At 39.0% G+C, this 23366-nt stretch overlaps 1 protein-coding gene across 2 annotated transcripts; it reads right to left on the reverse strand.

Annotated features, from left to right (window-relative positions):
- Window positions 1–214: 214 nt before the first annotated feature.
- Window positions 215–23229, reverse strand: REST (RE1 silencing transcription factor). Of its 2 annotated transcripts, none has more exons than XM_045473935.1 (4): window positions 23064–23229; window positions 19797–20700; window positions 13686–13769; window positions 215–6033 (listed from the first exon to the last, which is right to left on the reverse strand). In XM_045473935.1, exons 2-4 carry the CDS (start codon window positions 20689–20691, stop codon window positions 3935–3937), a joined length of 3078 nt encoding a protein of 1025 aa, XP_045329891.1. In that variant the 5' UTR covers window positions 20692–20700; window positions 23064–23229; the 3' UTR covers window positions 215–3934. The 2 variants fall into 2 exon arrangements, with proteins under 2 accessions (XP_045329891.1, XP_045329893.1); XM_045473937.1 differs by lacking the exon at window positions 23064–23229 and adding an exon at window positions 22252–22398.
- Window positions 23230–23366: the final 137 nt, after the last annotated feature.

A 23366-nucleotide genomic window follows, 5' to 3' on the forward strand; every position in this document is an offset into this window, starting at 1 on the left:
TTCCTGATGACCATCTCTGAGAAAGCACCATTTAGGAAAGATATGCTTTGGACTACTACCCACTGGATTGTTACCCCAAACAGACTGCCATGACCTTTCTACCTACCAAGGGCTATCAGACGTAATAGTTTTGGAATTAATACACTTGCAATTACAGCAAAACAAATTTGGTTCTTCAATACTTGATGTACCAATAATAAACAAAGGCATAAAATGCTTTTTAAAACTTTATTTCAACATAACTATGCTTACAGAAATACACTCATATTGGTTAATAGAATGCAATTTAAGTTTAACTTATCCTACACAATTTGGACCAAAAACTTGGTACATGGTTTAAGCATTTAAAAAAAAAAAAAAAGATTTGCAATCTGGTTTATTTTCATCTATCATAAATGTATATAAAAGATCCTCCCATCAAATGCTGCTAAAGCAGGCAGCAAGAACCTTGAGAAATTAACCTTTGGTTTGTCTCGGAAAAATAACACGTATTGCACTGTAAAAGTTTATAAAATTGGTGCAACAAAACATTGTTGTAATGTTTCAATGCCAGTTTAAAACGATCAATTAACTAGTGGATGTTGAAAAGGGTGGGGAGAGCCTATGCACACACGTGAAAATGTAAAAGCTATCTGATTTAGTTAATATTGCATGTAGATTGTAAGTCTACACAAACCAAGATTCAGATAATTTCTTCAATCTGAATTAACACTATCAGCTCAGTTCATCTGCTGAGGTCAACAAGGAAACTGCACACTAGCTGTTTTTCTGATTTATGCAAATAAGAAAATTAAGTTTCTTCCCCAGCTTTTCAGTCCAGAACTGATATTATACTACAGGCAAGGTATTCCTTCCATTGTCAACATTCATGGGGTGACATGTGATGAGGTCTACTTGGGTTTAAATTTACCTGCATTAGCACTTATATGCAAAATAGTCCCCAAAGTTAAAGACCACATGACCTTAGAAGTGACTCTAAAAAATAAAATGGCCCTTCTTGGAAGACTAGAGCAAAACATCCAACCATAGTTATAAGAAACCTTATCAGAAATGTAGCCCCTTATGAATTACACCTCAATTTAAAAAAGTAGCCCCAAAGAAGCAGCTCTGAAAAGAGGAAAAAATATAACTTAAGATATCTTGAAGACCAATGTGAATATAGGTTCAAAAGATAGATAAAAGAGATACATTTTCATAAGACTACCTAGGATTAGGCTTATAATGTATTCTAGCATTTCAAGTTTATCTCTAGTTACTAAACATCAATTTACAAATAACATGTTCACTTTTTATTCCTTTAACAAAAGGGAAAATTCTAGTTTCAATTCTATCCAGTGGAGGGGAAACTGAGAAAACAAAGATTCAAACAGTTCCATGCAAATATCACATTTTTCAAATGGAAGAACTCCCAACTAGACCAGAAGTTCATATTACTAATATATTTTTCATTGAAACAATTTTTAACAAGTACAAATACATGGCATTAAAGTTCAGAACCTAATATAGGCCTGACAATCAAGTCCTTGTTTTCTGGAAGAAAGGCCTCAAGTCCCACTCAATTTCCAGTAACAATGTTTTCACAGATCAATTTAATAATAAGGGGTTTTAATTTCCTTCATATTTTTGTTTTTACCATTCTAGTCTTAAAAACTAGGTAAGAAAATTAGTCCAATTCCCTAGAAGTCTAATTGTTTTCTTTTGTAGCATGAAAGAATCCACAAAACTTTCCCCAAACTGATTCCCAATCTCCAATCTGTACTTAACATGAGTCTTTTCATATATAATGTAAAAGGTAACTTACATAAAATGTACCCATGAACATTAAAACTAGTTGTTAGAAAGATTTAACTAGCTTTATAATTTAAGTTTTAAAACATAAATATTTGCAGCTTGATCTTCTGTTGACAATGATTGTCGGAGCCATGAATTCACCTAGAATTCAACATCATTTACAAATTCCCATTCATGCACACAAAACATACACCATTAACACACAACTTACTCCTCATGTCTTGAGAGAATCTTCTCTTCTTTAAATCTTTGGCCTCCCAGTCAATTCCGAGTTCAAATGTCTTTTAACTCAAACTTCACTCTCAGATTTTTAACAAGTTTTCCACCCACACTTCATCAATGCTTTTCCTAATCTTTCATGTTGCATTGCCAAACTCTGAAACCTGCCTCAAAGAGATCATCAGATAAAAGAAAATAAATGACACAGAAAGTGGTTATTTCAGAACAGAACATGGGAGGATCAGCACTGTTCAAGATTCCCTATTGGGATCACACTTTTACTGTAATGAATAATTGCTATCAGCAAGAAAAATCCAATGTTGGATTCTTTCATATTCTTTGGCAACTGGCCAAAGAACCTACCAAAAAAGTTTGGGAGTACACTCTTTCTTCATACAAAGTGCCCCCATGGGAACACCAGGATAGCTGCAATTCATTTGAGGCCTCACCTGTAGAAAGAGGCTGTCAGAGACAGCCAGGACACCCACTAGTTTGTGGAGATCCCTGAGAAAGTGTGATTTTTAAAATCTGGACTGTACTTAAGTTTCACCTGCCTTTTGCACTGTATTCATAGGAAGTAAATAGCAGCTGGTCTCCCAGCACTCATACTACTTCTCTCCACCTAGGTTTCCTGTGTAATTGCTATGGCTTTGGACTCTCACAACTGATATTCTGTATAACTTGAAAAAGTAATTATGTCTCCTAATTCCAGGTTTGCAGTTTCCAAATATCACTTTCAGTTCTTTATTCAGCCAAGTAGCCATATGGACACCAACCATCTATGTAAAAAGGTTTTCCTCAAAGATATGACTTAACACTGAACATTTAGGAAGTGCTATACTAAAACAAGCCAAAAATTTTCACTTATGGTTGGTTTCTGAGATAAAAATCTGTTCAATATAGAGCCTAGTGGTTTGTTTCTTGTACAGGTCAAAATGAGAGCTGTGAATTCACCACATCCATTTAAAATAAATAACTTATGTGAAATACAGATTCTGGCATAGATATAAGATGTGAAATTCAAAATCAATGGATTGAACCTGCATGTTTCATTTGCTCACAAATTTGCACACATATTCTGCAAAAAAGACAATTGCAGCAAAGGAAAAGGAAAACTGCCCTTTTGCAAACAAGACTAAAAGCATCCCTCCAAAGAGGACAAAATAAACATGCATATATATGTATAAAGTGTTACTGTTCAACACAAATGCTATTTCTAGAAAAAAATTGAACTGCATAGGTTAAAAAAAAACAACAATGTGCAACATCTTAAGCCATTAAAGCACCAAAAAAAAAAACAAAAACAAAAACAAAAAACCCAAAAAACCACACACACCAAAATCATTGTTTTTATGACAATTAACACACACAAATAAGAAATATTGATCAAAATTCAGGAAGTAAATACCTGGACTGATACAATGTCCACTGTTGGGAGAATTTTTCTTCAATTTAAATGTCTCTTCTCATCTCTAAAAAAATTTTAAAGTGCTAACTTTATATAAAGCAGGCAAATTTTTCAAGTAATTTGCTATTTACGTATGCCAATTTTTATAGCGCTAAACCAGGAACTAAGAAAACACTAAAGTGAAACAAGAAGACAGACATGGCGAGAAAAGTGACAAATTACAGCCAGACAAAGCAACGGAATGCTACAATACCACCTTGGCCTTCTCATTTCAATTAAATGTATAAACTAACAGATTTAGGAGTCTGCTGGTTTAGTACACTAACTTCCTTGGATATGCTAAAATTTACCCATCAATAGGTATACAGAGTCCTAAGGAAAAGAGTGCCACTTAAAAATCAACATTGGACACTAATTAAAGCAATTTAAAAAATAAAACGTTGTCTATAACTATAAATGAATATTAAATGTAATAGATCTTATAAACTAAGAACTGAAGCCTTATCCTACATTTAATTACTCCTGCCCTTTAGCTGCTTTTTCAAGGAAGTATACATTAACCAAATGGCGATTGAGGTGTTTGCTATAATCTTTTTCCTTTCGAAAAGAACGATCACAGAAGATACAAACAAAATCTCCCTCAGCCACTTTGCCTGCCAAGGCCTCCTTAGCATTTTTCCTGCTGGTTTCTTGTGGAACTGGCCGGGCCCCATTCAATCCAGAATCATCACTACCCTCTGACATGTTGTCACTTAGATCACTTCCATCATGACTATGGATGCCTTCGTCTTCATCCATTTCCTGAGACTCATTTACTGCCGTGGTGACAGGAGGTGATGTCGCAGTAGTTTTGGACACTGCTTCATGGTTTTCTATTGCTAGGGGAAGCAGCAGTGGTGACATTTGTTCTTCAACTGCTGAGTCTTTGCCAGGGGGATTCTCTGTTTTGTTCTCATCAGTGTCCATTTCCATTTCACAAAGCATTGCGCCAGCCTGACACTTACCATCTAAAGTTTCACCCTCTGGCATATTCAAGTTTTGTTCAGAGGATGAAATATTAGCAGATTCATTGATAATAGCAGCAACACCAGCTAGACTTTTATCTGCCTCTTTTACTTCTTTTTGAAGAGGGGCTTCTTTATTTCCTTCGTCTTCGGTGAATAATTTTTGGTCTTTTGACTCCTCTTCTGTTAAGTTTTCCTTTGGCAGTGGTGTTGATGGTGGTAAGAGATCTCTCCCACCCACACTTTCCTTTAGAAGCTGGCTATCTTTAACAGGCACTAAGCCAACTTCAATAAGGACTTGCTCCTTCTGTGCCATTTCACTCTGCGTGTGGGACTTTTCCTTTTTATTATCTTTTCGAGGAGACTTTTTGGGAATTGGTTCCATGTGAAGAGGAGGCTCTGTGGGAGGAGGCTCCGTCTGAACTACCTCCATCTGAGCAGGCCCCACAGAAGGAGGGGACTCTGCCGGAGCAGGCTCTGTGGCAGGAGGCGGCTCCCTCTGACCCATATCCGTCTGAGCAGGCTCTGGGACAGGAGATGGCTCCGTCTGCCCAGGCCCCCTTGGAGAAGGCTCCGTCTGAGCAGGCCCCCTGGGAGAAGGCTCTGTCTGTGCAGGCCCCCTGGGAGAAGGCTCCGTCTGAGCAGGCCCCCGGTGAGCAGGCCCCCTGGGAGAAGGCTCCATCTGCACAGGCCCCCTGGGAGAAGGCTCCGTCTGTGCAGGCCCCCTGGGAGAAGGCTCCATCTGCACAGGCCCCCTGGGAGAAGGCTCCGTCTGAGCAGGCCCTTTCTGAGCAACCTCCTTCTGAGCAGGCTTGCTGCTTTTTTTATTTGACTTATTTTTCAGAGTTTTCTTCTTTGTACTTTTTTTCATGCAGGTATTTTGCTTTTTATTCTCCTCTACTTTGTTGTCACCTTTTGGCACTTCCTGATTATTTTTGGATTTGCTTTCTGCCTTCTTTTTCTTTTTTGTCACAGGTTCCTCCTCGTTAACAGGATCTTGTAAGGGATGGGCTTCAGCTTCCATCTTCCTTTTGCCTTTCTTGGTTTTACAGGTTGCTTCTGAATTATTTCCTGTGTGCACATCCATTTCTTTAGTTTCCATTGCTGATTTGCGAGTTCTGGTAGTCACTTGGATTGAAGCATTACTACAAGACTTTTTCTCTTTTGAAACATTATCTTTTTTCTCCACTTTTACAGACTTTTCATTCTTCTTTCCAGCCACATCCCCCTTTATTTTTGTCTGTTCTATTTCTGTCTTTTCATTGGTAATGTTGTTATCAGGCAAGTCAGCCTCTCGCTTTTTGGTTTTCTTTAGTTTCACTTTTGAGACATCCATTGTTTTATTAGGACAAGTAGGATGCTTAGATTTGAAATGATACTGCAGATTACACTTCTTAGAAGCTGCATAGTCGCATACAGGACAATTGAACTGCCGTGGATTCACATGTAGCTCTACATGTTTTTTGAAGTTACTTCTATCTGCTGTTTTGTAGTCACAATGTGGACAGTTAAGAGGTTTAGGCCCATTATGAACCTGTCTTGCATGGCGGGTTACTTCATGTTGATTAGAGGCCACATAACTGCACTGATCACATTTAAATGGCTTCTCACCTGAAGGTAAACAAGAGATGTTAGAGAGGACAGAGATTAAGAAATGAATTCAAGTTTTTATTAAAATATAGGGAATTGGATATATGTTTAAAACACACAAAAACTATTCATTGAAAAGACTGTATCATGCACTTTACATTTACCATATTTATTTGTAGATCTTTTCTCTACCCCTTGACATTAATTCTCACACCAAATGCAGGAACAATGATCTCATTTAAGCATCATCTTCTAAAAAGTTCATGAAGCTAGAGCTCTCAAACACTATACGAGAACAGCAATTCATCAAGAAGTACACAACAATTATTGGCAAAGTTAGTTGGGTTCTGGATGTGAATTTTGGGACAAGGGCACTCAAAGAGAAAAGATAATTTTAAATGTTTTATGTTCAGTTAAAACAAATGTATAATGGAGAATATAAAATTCCCATCCATTTTGAAGATAAATCTTGAGACTTCAAAAGAAAGATCTTACACTCCAGGCTATATTCCCAGATCTTCCATGTAGAAGTTATAAAACAAAAGTTTTGGCCTCAGGGAGCAAAAGGCCTTTTCTTTAAATTTAACTCTTTTGTCCATCCCTGCAAAAGTAAAGTTTCACTCAGCAAATTCTTCCAGCCAGAAGTGTTATTTTAAAGCAAAAATATAGTAAAGCCAGAAACTTTTCTTAATTTTTCCCTACCTTCTTCTAACAAACGAGCAAAGAAACTACATAAATGAGAAAGGGCATACAAATAGATATGGTATGTAAAATAATTGAAGAAAGTCATGATCACAGATCACAGGTACATACAAAACCAAAACCACCCCCACCCCCAAATTAAAGGTGTAAGATTAACACATTCTACCTGAATACATACCCATCTAGATCACACTCTAGTAAATATTACCAAATGGTATCCATACCCCACTGGTCCAATGGAATGCATAGTAGAAAAATGGAAATTGACATTTATGAAAATTCATCTCTCAAACATTATCAAATTCATAGCAAATCTAATTTTTTCATAAAGCAAATTTCTCAGACATTAAGTAAAACCATGGTAAGCTTTACATGATTAAAAAAATGTCTGATGATAAAAATAATCACAAAAACAAAAACTTATCCAGGTATATTCAGATTGGCTATATAGCTAATTGGACAACTCATTTTCCACATTAGTCCACTAAGAGATTCATAAATAGAGGTTTCTACAACATGCTGCATTACTTGGCCCTTTCTTGTCCTCTCCATAAATGACCTCAGTGGAGATAAACATTTGCTTAACATATATAGACACAGAATGGGGAAAGACAGGTGACATAATGGTTAAGGATTTCTTCTAGAGGGGCACTTGGGTCATTCAGTTGGTTAAGAGTCCACTTTTGACTTCTTCTCAGGTCATGATCTCACAGTTCATGGGATGATGCCCCACACTGGGCACCACGTTGACAGTGTGGAGCCTGCTTGGGATTCTCTTTCTCCCTCTCTCTCTCTGCCCCTTCCCCACTCATACTCTCTCAAAATAAATACATAAACTATTAAAAAAAAAATAACTTTTTCTAGAATGAGACTATCTGGGAGATCAAATAAATATGGGCTCTTTTCCAACTCACTGAGATATTAAGCAATGTACTGAAAACTGTAAGGTTCAATGTCCTTATGTGTAAAATACTTTAAGTGCTGTGAGCTATAAATAATTTAATCTATATAAAGCACTTAGTCTGGAGCAAAGAGTCAAGCAGTCCAAATACATTACCTATAAATCATCACTTTCAGAACTGGTAATTTAGTATAGGTAAACAAAAGGCAAGATTCATGTGTTTATCCTGCCTTTCCATTTTTTTAAGTTTATTTATTTATTTTGAGAGAGAAAGAGAGGGAGAGAGAGTGAGAGAGTGAGAAAAAGAAAGAGAGAAAGAAAGAGAGAGAGAGAATCCTAAGCAGGCCCTGCACTGTGAGTGCAGAGCCCAACTTGAGGTTCAATCTCACGACCAGGAGATTGACCTGAGCCAAAATCAAGAGTAGACGCTTAACTGAGTCACTCACACACCTCTATCTTCTTTTCCATTTAAACCCTACCTCTAATAGCTGATGAATGAAGTTTATCTTTTTATGAAAACATTTGTGCTAATAGAAATATCACCATTGTATAACTCCTAACTAATAAGGGTATTTACATAGCAAGCATCAAAGTGCTAGCCTCTACATATGAAATGGTCAGAGAAAGGGAGTTCATAAAAATCTGTTTAAATTTTGATGGCAAAGTTTACTTGCTCCATTCCTTCCCCTCAGTTTTATTTTCTTGACATTAAATCTTGCTTGTATTAGAAGATTTAGTCATCAAAACTTTATAGTTTATTAGTACCTAGGTAAATATAATTTTTTGCCTTGTATCAATGATTTTAACTTAATTCCTTTCCAATTGTAATAATATTTATCTGTTTTTCATCTTGATACATGTATCAGATGCCTATTTTATTCTTCCCAAATTAACTTAAAGGTATACAGCAAATTCAAAAGGGGAAAGTTTTTTTATATGCTTTACATGTTTTTATCAAGAATCTGGAAAGAATAGGAAGGGACCTTTATTTATTTTTGACAGAGACAGAGTAAGAGCGGGGAAGGAACAGAGAGAGAGGGAGACACAGAATCTGAAGCAGGCTCCAGGCTCTGAGCTGTCAGCACAGAGCCCAGTGTGGGGCTTGAACCCACAAACCACTAGTTCATGACCTGAGCCGAAGTCAGATGCTTAACAGACTGAGTCACCCAGGCGCCCCACAAGGGACCTTTTTTAATTAGAGAGTACTGAGGCACACAATTGATTACTACCCAGCAATAAAAACAAAGTTCTGATAAAGCAGCATGGGATGAATGTCAAAAACATTTTATAGAAAAATATTACAGTAATCTTTTTGATAGAAGTCAGAGTATCAGTTGGGGGTAGATAGACTATGAGGGAGTACTGACTGGAAAGGGTAAGGGGAAAACTTTCTGAGGGTGTAGAAATGTTTCAGTTCTTCCTCCAGGTGGCAGTCAAACAGGAGAAACCATGTGAAGTCACTGACCTGTACACTTCAGATACATGTATGCATTTTCACATGTGTAAATTGAACCTCAATATAATACTGTTTAAAAATTTATTCTATACACCTGAAATTAACGTAACATTATATATCAACTATACTTCAATAAAAAATGTTTACTGACAACAAAACCCCAAACTGCATAGTAAGTTGAATTTGACATGACATGTTAAAATGAGAAAAAAAGACAAATATCATATGATTTCACTCCTATGTGGAATTTAAGAAATACAACAGAAGAACACAGGGGAAGGGAAGGAAAAATAAGATAAAAAGCAGAGAGGGAGGCAAACCCTAAGACTCTTAAATACAGAGAACAAACAGGATTGCTGGTGGGGAGGTGGGTGGGGGATGGGCTAGATAGGTGATGGGCATCAAGGAGGGCACTTGGGATAAGCACTGGGTGTTGTATGTAAGTGATGAATCACTGAGTTCTACTTCTGAAACCAATACTACACTGTATGTTAACTAACTTGAATTTAAATAAATATTTTTTTTTAATGAGGGGAAAAATAAAATAGCAAACAGGGAAAAAGCTTATTCTAGAATTCATGAAGACTGTCAAACCACAATATCTTTCAAATAAGTCCAGCTATTAAAATAGTGCCTCCATAATAATTATCAAATACTTGGTGAAAGGAAAATAAATTTATTGCTGAAAAAAATATTTTTCCACCTTAAAAAGAGTAATACATGGAAGTGGAACTTGATAAGTTTTTAATCTCCTTTAACAAACATCTATTACACTCATTATGGAAAACTATTCAAGATGAACTCCTATGCTAGCAAGACTAGCCAAATATTGTAACAGCATATACAACACAAACTAGATGTATTTCATCCAGAATGAAGTATCTCATCCAGGATGAAATGGTACCATTTCTGAGAATAAGAAAGGGAGAACATATAATGTCAGTGTAATTAAGACTAGCCAAGTGAAGGATACTTTAATACCATTAGGGAGAAACCCCAATAAAATGGAGAATAACACCAGATAAGGTTAGATTAATTTAGTATAACAATTTTTCACCTAATCAACATTTTGATCCTTTCTTACTTTGCCCTAAAAAGACAAACCCTATAGATGAAGCTAAAATGTACCAACTCCATAGAGCCTAATCTCTTCCAAAAATAAGAGACTGAGCACAGTTTTCTTCCCTAAAATACACTCACATGAACAAGGAACAAACATGCCCATGGGGACCTTAAAGTTCAGACTCCAGGCCACAGATGAGGCACCCAAGATATTCACTCCATGCAATCCATTAAAAAGAAAAAACTACCAACCCAATTTGATCTAACATAGTCTTACTTTACTTACAAGCGCTACTGGCAACTTCTATTAAAAGCATTAAAATATAGGATCTGCTGGAAATAACTGCACACTCATACACAAAAGAAACTATTTCCTATTTGAGTCTCAAACCATTGGCATCCAATAAAAGACAATATCTGCTCTCTCTATACACTGTGGTTTCAATTTCATTATGCTATAGCTTCTTGAGCCATTTTCTGAGCCATAATTTCTAACACTGCTGATAACTGAAAACGGGAGGGTAGGCAGTTTAAGGCGATATCTTAGCTCTTCTTCTGATTTAAAGGAATGACAACCTTAGATAAAGCATTTATCTTACACCCGTGTCCTAATCCATAAACTGGGATTAAGTATTTTAGGAGTACTAAGATTAATTTTTCAGTGCCTGGCATGCATATAATAAATAATAGCTACTACTGGGATGCCTGGCTACCTCAGCCAGCAGAGCATGCGGCTCTCGAACTCGGGGTTGTGAGTTTGAGCCCCACATTGGATGTAGAGATTACTTAGAAAAATAAAATCTTAAAAAATAATAATAATAGTAGTGGGACACCTGGGTGGCTTTATCAGGTAAGCACATGACTTGATTTCAGCTCAGGTCGTGATCTCACAAGTTCATGGGATCTAGCCCTCATGGGGCTATGTGCCAACAACAAGGCATTCTCTCTCCCTCTCTCTCTTAAACATTAAAAAAAATAGTAGCTACGACTCATTAAGAGACTTTTAAAATACTTGCTGTACTATAACAGCGACTAAGGAGTATCATCTTTTTTAACATAGTGAAGAGATTCAAAAGACAACAGCTAACAAACAAAAATTATTCACACAAAAGTTACTGACGAGTGTAAAACACCAGACACTGAGACAGTGACACAAGTATTATTGACTCAATGAAAAAGATACAAGTTTGTCATCATTCTAATCCAGTGACCCAGCAACACTAATAATGGGTCAACCAGATAGGACTTCAAATGAGACACATTAAGTAGAATTCAAGCATTCAGATTTAATTTCCAGTGTACAATTAATACAAGGCACAGGGTCAAAGGAAAAACTATATGACACCATGAGAAAGCAAATAAGACAAAACCAGAAAGGGGGACATTCTACAGGAAAAATGGCCATATTCCCTCAAAGCGTTAGTTTAGTTTCCCCATTGGTAAAACAGGGACAGTAATAGAACTTATACATGATAGTACAGTTATAAAGACTAAAATGAGGGGTGCTAGGTGGCTCAGTGTCTGACTCGATTTCTCTCTCACCGTTTATGAGATCAAGCCTTGCATCGATCTTGGGATTCTCTCTCCCTCTCTCTGCCCCTCCCCTACTTGCTCTCTCTCTCAAAATAAATGTTTTTTTAAAAAAGACTAAAATGAGTTAACTCATACAAAATTCTTAAATGTTTTATTTAAAGGCTAGATCACATCTATCAAAAGAACATGATGCCTACCCTCAACAAAGCCTAAGAGAGCATCCAAACTACCCTTAGAAAATGAAACCAGGGCATACCCCAAAGCAATAAAATCAGGTTTCTGGTTAAGTGACTCAACTAATAGCTTAGGAGATTTAAAAGGAACATTCAGGGGCGCCTGGGTGGCGCAGTCGGTTAAGCGTCCGACTTCAGCCAGGTCACGATCTCGCGGTCCGTGAGTTCGAGCCCCGCGTCGGGCTCTGGGCTGATGGCTCAGAGCCTGGAGCCTGTTTCTGATTCTGTGTCTCCCTCTCTCTCTGCCCCTCCCCCGTTCATGCTCTGTCTCTCTCTCTCCCAAAAATAAATAAACTTTGAAAAAAAAAATTAAAAAAAAAATAAATAAATAAATAAAAGGAACATTCAAAGTATATTAACATGACAAACCTGCAGGATGAAGAAAAGCTAGTACGCATATTATGTGACCCCTTTGCAGCTGCTCAAGTCAGAATCTGTAATCAAGTGTTACTCACTGACTTAAAATAGTGATATCCAAGAGAAATAAAATGCAAGCAATATATGTAATTTTAAATTTTATAGTAGTCCTATTACAAAAGTAAAAAACAGATAAAATTAACCCAATATAACCAATGTCATGTCAACATGTAATCAGTATTTTAAATTTTTTAAAGTTTTATTTATTTAAGTAATCTCTAAACCCAACATGGGGCTCAAACTCAAGACTCCAAGATCAAGAGTCACATGCTCTTCTAACTGAGCCAGCCAGGCACCCCAAAATAGATATTTTACATGCTTTTATTCAGTTTGAATTCATCTATGTATTGTATACATTTCAATTCAAACTAGCTACATTTCACAAGCTCAACAACCACATAAGGCTGGTGGCTATCCAGACAGCACAAATTTAAGGCAATTAATTATTAAAGGGAGATGGGCCTATGTATACTTTTGTTAACAGGAAGATTTTAGCATAGTTTCCCCACAGGAGTATATATTCTAAATTTGGAAGTAGGGTATTCTGATCAGATGTGGTAGTTCACCAAGGATCAACTGTAGCCAAAATGAATTAACCATTCAAGACCACCTAAGCTAACATTTACTTTTTAATTTTGCCATCTACCTATCTTGATAATGGAGACCAATTCTGGTTGGTGATCATGATTATTTCAGTCACCAGAGTGGACGAATCTACTGCATTTATAGTCCTGCATTTTATCTATTACAGATTAATAAACTGAAAACCTGGATTATCTATTTTAGTCCTGCATTTTATCTATTATAAATTAATTAATTGAGATCCTGGATTATCCATTATTCTTTAAAGTTTGGCTTTTGTAAATCAGCCCACAGAAGCCCTATCAGCTCTCAAAAGAGGACAAACCCACAGTTCAGGACTGAAGTTAAGAAGGAATCCTTGTAACCTGAAAACCACACACTATGAAATTTGGTGTTATATTGTGTTGGGGTGGGAGAGAGGGTTAGAAGGTAGGGGTTGTATCATAGCCTTAGTCTATGCTAGTAGTTCAAGTTTTATTAGTCATATCAAGTTGAAGATCTGGTGAATATTAAGGACCCTCTGCCCAGAAAAGGTGCATGCGTGCATTTACATTCAGTTTCAAGAGTTCCACCAATGGATTCCTTGTTAAGAATCTACATTTAAATACAGCTCCACATGAATACAACACCAATTTTTCACTCTAATTTCTAATTATTAAAAAGAAATCATAAACTGCTTTTAAAAATAAATCAATCATAAATAATGACCCAGTTCCAGGTCTAGAACTTCCTTATCATGACAAATTGTTTACTAAAAATCATAGAAGAGTTCCCATTTCTCACCAACCTGAATGAGTACGCATATGTCTAGTTAGATGAGTCTTCTGAGAACTTGAGTAAGGACAAAGTTCACATTTATATGGGCGTTCTCCTGCAAGAATATAATAATTAGGGTTAAATACGGTAAATAAGGCAAATACAATTCTAACAATATAGACAATATACATACAGTACTGAGCTTTTTTTTTTTTAAAGTTTATTTATTGAGGGGAGTGGGGATGAATCCTAAGCAGGCTCTGCACTGGGCTCCACAACCCCAATGCATGCTTCGATCATGACACTTAATACCTTGTATTTATAAGTCTCTTTATTTTCTTTCTTTTTTTTTTTTTTTTTTTTTTTTTTAATTTTTTTTTTCAAAGTTTTTATTTATTTTTGGGACAGAGAGAGACAGAGCATGAACGGGGGAGGGGCAGAGAGAGAGGGAGACACAGAATCGGAAACAGGCTCCAGGCTCTGCGCCATCAGCCCAGAGCCCGACGCGGGGCTCGAACTCACGGACCGCGAGATCGTGACCTGGCTGAAGTCGGACGCTTAACCGACTGCGCCACCCAGGCGCCCCTCTTTATTTTCTTTCTTAAACCAGCTCCGTGAAAAAAGATAATGAAAGTAACCTTTGTTGAGCACTTACTATGTACCAGGCATATTCTAAACACTTTTTCTCTCTGCAACAACCTTATGATGTAGGTACTCCCCGTTACACACATGAAGAAACTGAAGGGCGCCTGGGTGGCTCAGTCAGTAAGTGTCCGACGTCAGACATCTCACAGTTCCTGAGTTTGAGCCCCACATCAGTCTCTCTGCTGTCAGCACAGAGCCCACTTCAGATCCTTTGATCCCTTCTCTGCCCCTCCCCTGTTCACACTCTTTCTCAAAATAAATAAACTAAAAAAAAAAAACCTTTAAAAAAATGTTGAGCGTATTCCTGTAAAGATACATAAATGACAAGTAAGTATATGAAAAGATGCACACTATCTTTACCAATGACAGAAATGCAAATCAAAACCACAATGAGATGGAAGATTTCATACCCACAAGGATGGCTATAATCAAAATGACAGATGTTATCAAGTATTGGTTAGGATATGGAAAAATTGGAATACTCATACACTGCTGGTGAGATTGTAAAATAGTGCAGCCACTTTGGAAAACAGTTTGGCAGCTCCTCAAAACCATATGGCCTAGCAACTCCACTACCAGGTATACACAGATGACCCTTGAACAACATGGGCTTGAATTGTGCAGGTCCACTTATATGTGCTTTTTTTCCCCCAATAAATACAGTACAGTAGTGTAAATTTATTTTCTCCTCCTCATGGATTTTCTTAACGTTTTCTCTAGCTTACTTTATTATAATACAGTATGTAACACATACACAAAATATGTGTTAATCAACTGTTTATGTTATTGGCAAGGAGTCTGGTCAACAGTAGGCTACTAGTGGTTAAGTTTTGGGGGAGTCAAAAGGTATATGCAGATTTTTGACTACGTCGGGGTTGGTGCCCCTAATCCCTGCATTGTTCAAGGGTTAACTGTACATACCCAAGAGAAATAAAAACTTATGTCCACAAAAACTTGCAAATGAATGCTCATAGAATTATTCACAAAAGCAAAAAAACAGAAACAATCCAAATATTTTTTTTTTTAATTTTTTTTAATGTTTATTTTTGAGACAGAGAGACACTGCATGGGCGGGGGAGGGGCAGAGAGAGAGGAAGACACAGAATCCGAAACAGGCTCCAGGCTCTGAGCTGTCAGCACAGAGCCCGATGTGATACCACAAGCCGTGATATCATGACCTGAGCCTAAGTTGTACACTTAACCGACTGAGCCACCCAGGTCCCCCAACAATCCAAATATTCTAACTGATGAATGGATAAACTAAATGTTGTATATCCCTCCAAGAGAATATTATTTGGCAATAAAAGGAAAACAAGTACTGTGTATACAATATGGATGGACCTTGAAAACATTATGCTAAGTGAAAGAAGGTAGTCACAAAGGACCATATACTAACTGTATGATTCTATTTATGTGAACCATCCAGAATGGGCCAATCCATAGTTAGCTGTATGGTAATGTAAAATGTATCTCCATCAAGCTATTACCAAAAAAAGTTAATGGAAGAAAAATTAAATACCATTATAGATTAACATAAAGGATCAATTAAGAATAATTTATTTTAAATTCCTTATAACAGAATAGATTGCTTCTATCTGCTCAATTCTACAAAATACACATAACTTCAGTCACAAATAAAGGTTAAAATGTCACCTTTTAAAGTAAAATTTGTGAACTGGTTAAATATCAAACACACAAAATTAAAAATCTTCTGATTGAAGACCCAAATAAAAAGAATCCTCAGCCCACCACCATGATAATTAACCATAAAAAGAGAATCAAACTTTGATTCTTAGTTGTATCTAACCTTGGGCACATTACTTCACAGTTACCTCTCAGTAAACATGGACTATTATAACTTATCTTGTACTCCTCAATAGACTGTTCTGAAGATTAGCATAAGTACCTAATACTGGGCACTCAATAAAGAACAGAAGAAACCTATTAAGTGAATCTGAAAACTAGACTACTTAAGTGAGAAGTGATTCTATCGTTTTTTAACTCTTCAGCACTAAATGAATTTATTTTTCCATAAATACATACAATCTTCAGAACCATGCATTTAACACCAGATACTCAGACTTAATATAATCAAAATATTATCCTCCAATGTATACACTACCAAACTGTTTTAAAATGCTTTTAAAAAAATCATAAATAAGGTGACATTAAGGAGAAAAGAATCTTTTCAAAAAGCATTGAGACCACACAAGTTTAACGCTAAAATGTGAAATGAGAGATACATACAACCAATGTTAGCCTTCTGTGGAAATAATCAACCTTAAATTAATGTGGAAAAAAAGGTGTGGGTGGTACACTTCAGTATACAAAATATACCCTTAAAAAGGAGCAGCTGGGCCACTTGGTTGGTTAAGCCTCCGATTCTTGATTTCAGCTCAGGTCATGACCTCTGCCAGCACAGAGCCTGCTTGGGATTCTCTCTCTCTGCCACTGACACACACACACATGCACACGCTCTCTCTCAAAATAAATAAACATTAAAAAAAAAATTAGTCACCTAGACTGCAATTAGATTAAAATAAAACACTACACAAAAAAATTAAGAAATGGCAAAGAGTTGTTTAAAAAAACACTTTACATGGGGCACCTGGGTGGTTCAGTAGGGTTAAGCGTCCAACTTGGGCTCAGGTCATGATCTCATGGTTTGTGAGTTCAAGCCCGGCACAGGGCTCTGTGCTGACAGCTCAGAGCCTGGAGCCTGCTTCAGATTTTGTATCTCCTCCAGTCTCTTCCCCTCCCCTGCTCATGCTCTCTCTCTGTCTCTCAACAATAAATAAATGTTAAAAAAAAAATTTTTTTTAAAAACACTTTACAAAAAAATTGGAAATACACACAAAATACTGAATACTGAAACACTTTTCCAGTTTTCTCCATTTTCTTTTTGGTTCTAAAAATATTCTTAAATTGACAAATTTAAATTTAAATTTATTGTTGAAAACATTTTTAGCTTTTTAGGAAATATATGAATTAGCAAAATACAACTGGCCAAAAAAAATCCCAGTGTATCAAGACAAAAGCACTGGGGTGCTGATATGGCGATCAGGAGTACACATATTTGTAAAAGTTCATCATCAGTTATACCTCAATTAAAACAGTTCATCAAAGTGTACAGATTAAAGTCATGCCATGGTTACTACCTGAAAGCTCTACAGATCACAGCCAATCTAAATTAAGCCCTAAGGTTCTCAAAATATTATTAAATGAATATCAAGTACTTATGGCTGAAGTATATATGCTAGCTGGAATTTAAGACATTGTAGATGAGGCTAGTCTGTTTAATTCAAACTATTAAGTACTTAATGGGGTAGAAGTTCCAAGTAACTTTCATTTCCTATGCCACGTAATTTTATAATGTTTGAACTTTTTCAATTCTGAAATTAAAATGGTTTCAAGTATGGAGATAGTCAAAGGTTACAACAAATTCCAAAAGATCTACAAATTCTCTTATTTGACTAGATTTTAAAGCTTTAAATTCAGTAGCTATCTCCTGGGGCTTAGAAATCTTGCTGCAGACATCCTTCTTGTAATAGAATTTCACCTGCAAGTTTTATTAAGTCTACCACTTCAGTAAAGCACTATCGGTTCCTTCTCCCTACTGTGTGCCCTGTTCTACTTGTGGGATTCAGTCCTGCAGAGTGATAACTCTTGCAAAAGGGACCTGATGCAAACAGCATCCTACAAACCCCTTTTCATTTGTGATCCAGAGTACCATACTAGATTATCCCATCCATTTTGTTCAGACCACTAATCAGTCCTCAAAGGTACCAATTCTTAGCAAATAATGTAACGTGAGAAAATTAAGTCCCAATAATTTACAAACATTTTCTTAAAAAATGAGACTTCAGACAGCCTGGGTGCCTCAGTCAGTTCAGCAACCTACTCTTGATTTCGATTTAGGTTATAATCCCAGGGTCATGGGACATAGCTCACGTTGGGCTCAGCATGGAATCTGCCTAAGATTCTTCTCTTTCTTTCTGCCTCTCTCCCCCCTCCCCCTCCACTCACACATCCTCTCTCTCTAAAATATTTTTTTAAAAAAGAGAGACACACCCCTTAGGGCGCCTAGCTGGCTCACTTGGTGAGGCATGCAATTCTTGATTTCAGGATCATGAGTTCCAGATCCACACTGGGCCTACAACTTACTTTAAAAAAAAAAAAAAAAGAGAGCGAGAGAAAGACCCTTTACAGAGATTTATAAATCAATTCAAAAGTGAATGATTAAGGGGTGTTGGGGAGAAATGGGGAGCAACCACTAATAGGGTTTCTTTTTGGGGTGAAGATGTCCTAAAAACTGTGGTGATAGTTACACAGCTTTTGTGAATATACTAAAACCAATGAATTATAACTTTAAACAGATGAATTCCATTGTAGTGAACTATATCTCAATAAAGCTGATATTAAAAAAAAAATTGCCAACTGTGATAAAATACTGGTAACTGTTGAATACAGATAATAATGGGTATAAGTTCATATTCTCTTTGGGATATTTGAAAATTTTCGTATTTTTAAGATTGTTCCATTTTTTTTTTTTTTTGATAGAGTACACTTACAAACTAGAAAGGTCCTCTTACCTGTATGAGTTCAAACATGCTGAACAGTATTATTTTTTGTCTGAAAAATAGCTGCATTTTCCACATGTGTGTTTGCTTTCTTCTAATGAATTCAAGTGTGGTAATCCCACCAATCTTTCAAAAACTAACTTCTCACATTCCTATGTTTTGGGGACAAGTTAAATTGTTCTATGTAGGAACTGAATACCACAAAACAAATTTTTTTAAAAAGTTGAAGGCTAGGGCACCTGGGTGGCTCAGTCGGTTAAGCATCCTACTTCAACCTAGGTCATGATTTCGCAGTTTGTGGGTTTGAGCCCCGTGTTGGGCTCCACGTTGGGCTCTATGCTAACAGCTCAGAACCTGGAGCCTGCTTTGGATTCCGTGTCTCCCTCTCTCTCTGCCTCTCCCTAGCTCATGCTGTCTCTGTCTCTCTCAAAAATAAATATTAAAAAAATAAGCACATAAAAAGCTCGTTTCTGTTAAACGGATCTATGCAACGGTAAATCATTGAGTTTTCCTTTTTGTCTAAGTCCTCAATTCCTTCGGGAAACTATACTGCATCTTAGATGTATTCACTATCAACTAAATAGAGCTTCTAAAAAAATAGTAGTCTAATTTAGTTAAATGATCAATCCCAAGTTGTTAGAATACGAATTTTAGCAATAACACTGATAATAGTTATCTTGCCCATTCTTTCAAATAAGTGTTTCTTCACTTGTCTTCCAGTCCCATATAGTTACCCCCCATGGAGAGAGAAACTGAAGCACAAAAAGGTTAAATGACTTATCCAAGGTCAAAAAGACAGCAAATAACTGAACCAGGACTTGAAAACAGAATCCCCCTTCTGCAGTACTACTTTTAACTACTTACTGAATTGACTATCAGAAGTGAGTTGAACTTATGGACTACAGAGGTACTCTTACCTGTATGAGTTCGAACATGTTGAACGTAATTATTTTTTCTATCTGAAAAATAGTTGCATTTTCCACATGTGTATACTTTCCTTGGAAAATGGTTTCTCAAGTGTTTCCTCCAGTGATATTCGCTTACTGTGGTGTATGTGCAAATGATGCACTTGTAAACTCGCTCATTATCCCCAGCTCTGGTGTGGTGTTTCAGGTGAGCAGTATAGTGATCATATCGATTGGTATTGTAGCCACAGCGGTCACAACGAATGGGGCCCTTGGAGAAATCTCCCTCTTCTGTGGTAGAAGACCCAGATTCTCTGGCTTTTGCTTGCTTCTCTGCACTTTCTTCCACAAAAAATTTCTTGGCACTATGAACTCTGATGTGATGCACAAACTGTTCTTCAGATTCTGCTTCATACTGGCATGGTTTACAGCGAAAGGGTTTGCTCTTCAAGTTCTTGCATTTGTCCTCTGCTCCAGATGTTTCAGGAGGAAGATCTTTATTTGAGCTATAAATTTCTGGGGCAGCTGATACCTCAAACACAGGCTGTGGTTCTACAACACTCAGTTCCAAACTTTCCAGTTCCATGTTTTCCAGTCCACTGGGTTCACCTTTTATTTCAGCAGACTCCTCAAGTCCTTCTCCATCACTATCTGAAAAATTGTTATCTCCAACAGGCATCAATTCTGCCATCTGTCTTTCTTCACCAACCAGGTAATCACAGCAGCTGCCATTTACTTCCCCAGTTAAGGCCACATTTGCCAGCATGATAAGCTGAGGCGCAGCCAGTTCAGCTTTGGAGAGGTCATGCAAGTCATACATGTCGTTAGGCAAAGCCATGCCAATGTTGCCACTGCTGGTGAACAGCCCTCCTCCTCCAGAAGACTGCCCCATTACCTGGGTGGCCATGACTGTATTCTGAATTCAAAATAAAACAAAAACCACAAAGTACCAGTTTAAACACAACATCCAAAATATCGCTATACTTCTTCATGTCTTAAAAAAAATTTCTCAAATATAATCTTTAAATTCAATGAGGTTCATTAATTGCTAAAATTAAGGCTTTAAAATATTTTTGTAATTCCAAATTTTCTTTATTGCAGTCATCAAAAAAATTTCTCTTATCCCTGCAAAAAATTCTATCAATTGTTTGACATAACTCATCCATCAACTTGGCCTACCCAGTGGCATGCCTTCCCTCAAGTGCTTTTCATTTTTCTGGTGAAAAAAAATAACTTCACCTTTAACATTAACTAAAATTATATTTAAATTCAATACATGAATAGTTAATTTGCTGTCCTCCCAATTTCCCTTTCAACAGTTTACTTGTCTAAATCAGAAAAGGGAGAAATCAAAAAGCCATACTATGCATTAAGTACAAACATGTCTGGAAAGTAGAAGCCTATAGTAATTGGTCAACTGAATTGACTTTCAGATGAACTTAACTAACTCCAGAAGAATAAACTACTGTAAAAAAGTAACACTTAGTTTATTTTTAATGACTAGATCTGTTTAAAAGGGAAAAACAACAAAAAACAAAAACAAAAACAACTGCAGACCTTTTCTCCTATGAAAAAAGGAAGCCTGTATTCAAAACTTCACAAATGAAAATAAAGAAACTTTCGGCCCCGCTAATAATCGTACAACTCAACCGGACAATCAGCGACTTTCTCGCATTGTGCTTGACTTGGCCTACTTGCTTAGTGGAAGCCATTACAAGATCACCTTCTTGAAAACATGTTGGGCTTTTAAAATCGCCTTAACCATATTACTTTCCAATCTAAAACGTGGTATTCTCAAATTGAGTGCTGCCTTGCAAATTAAAAAAAAGTAAAGTGACAAGCACTCAAAAAATAAAACCAAACCCCAATACAAAAAGTAATCCGTTTCATCCAGGTGCATAAACACAAACCAACGTACCAAAAGTTGGAATCAAATGCCATCACAGAAAGCAAACTGAGGGCAAAAGCTGCCCCAGGGCTTAACAGCCTAGGCTACTTGGCAATTTACCCAAAATCGAGTTTTCTAATACCCCCCTGAACCCTAACTACCATCCCTAAAGGAATTTTAACGTTCGTCAGGAAGGCCGTCTAAGCACAGCCCGAAAACCCAACGTGTTGCACGAATTCCTATGTGTGGCTGCCACCAGCGCCTGCCTCGGCGGCGGCATTCCTGACTGAAATAGGCATTCGGCCATTTTCTCAAAATACCAAACACAAAGCAGCTCTTTGCAAACTCGGGCGCTCTCGCTTCCTCTCGGCTGGGCCCGCTCACTGCACACATTTACACACCAACTCGCGGGAGTTGCCCCAACACTCGTCCTGAAGCTTTTCCTGAGCTCCCCAACACTAAGAAAGGCAAGGTGGTCAAACTCGGGGCGCCGCTGGGCCAAACCAAATCTTCCCCATTCGGGATTGTCCCCTCCCCGGCCTATGGGCCCCGAGTCTTGGGTAGAGGGAAGAAAGTTACCGCGTTGCCGGCGTCCCGGTTCCTCTCACGGCCCCTGGACTCGCCCTCCGCCGAGGGCCCGGGAGGCTCCGCGGGCGCCCTCCGGAGGCGTCGGGCCCCAAGCGCCGGAGGGGGGCCCCACGCGCGCTGGCCGCCTCCCCCGCGCCCCGGAAGTTTGCGAACTCACTCCGCCACAGCGCCCCGCGGGACGCGCGCCCCAACCCCGCCAGCTCGCGCGCCTAGGTGGCCGAGTGCGGAGGGCCGCGGCGGCGGGGCCGCCCGAGAGCAGAAATCGCTGTCCAGCCCCATTGGCGGAACCGCCCGGGCCGCGGGGCTGACTCAACCCGCCCGGCCGCACTCAACGGCGCCTTCCGGCGAAAGGGAGAGGCCAGAGAGGGAGGGGGACGGGAGGGCCGCGGGCCGACGAGGGGCTGCGGCGGGACCTGGGAGCAGGAGGACGGGGAGGAAGTTTCAGGACCAGGGCCTCAAGCAGCTCCGCTCCTTGGCCTCAGGACTCGACTCGAGGGGCGCCCGGGCCCGCGCGGAGGCGGCGGCCTGGCCTCGATTGGGGAGGGGGTTCTGGCTCCGCGCCGCTCCCCATGGACGCCCCCGGCCCAGCCCAGAGGCCGCGCCGGTGTAACCCGATCCCGCTCGGCCGCCCGCCCCCGCCCGGCGCGGCGGCCGCCGCCGGAGCCACAGTATCTGCAAATCAGCCCTGGACAGCGCCTCGCTCCGCGTCCTTCCGCGCCCTCCCCCAGCCGCTGCCGCCGCTGCCGCCGCCCGGCCGGCCCTCCCCCACTGCGACTGAGCCCCCAGCCCTCCGCCGCGCTTACCGGCCTTCCTAGGGGAGGAGGGGCCGGCGACCCGGAGTCGCCGCTCCTTCTCCGACTACTTTTCTTTGTTGCTGGAGTTTCGGGGGGAGGGGAGTGGGAGGATGGAAAAGTTGGGCGCTGGGGACGTCGAGGCCCGCAAAGGCCCAAGAGAGGGACTACAGAGAGTGCTCAAGCCGCCGGCTCTCGCCACGCCGTCCCGGGCGCCGCCGCCGCCGGGGTCTGTGGCCCCGGGCCTCGGCGGCGCTTGCTCTTCTGCTGCACCGCGAGCTCGCGGGAGCCGCACATTCCAACACAGGAGGCTGC

This window comes from Leopardus geoffroyi, chromosome B1, assembly GCF_018350155.1.
Source record: "Leopardus geoffroyi isolate Oge1 chromosome B1, O.geoffroyi_Oge1_pat1.0, whole genome shotgun sequence".
In the NCBI taxonomy this organism is placed as follows: Eukaryota; Metazoa; Chordata; class Mammalia; order Carnivora; family Felidae; genus Leopardus; species Leopardus geoffroyi.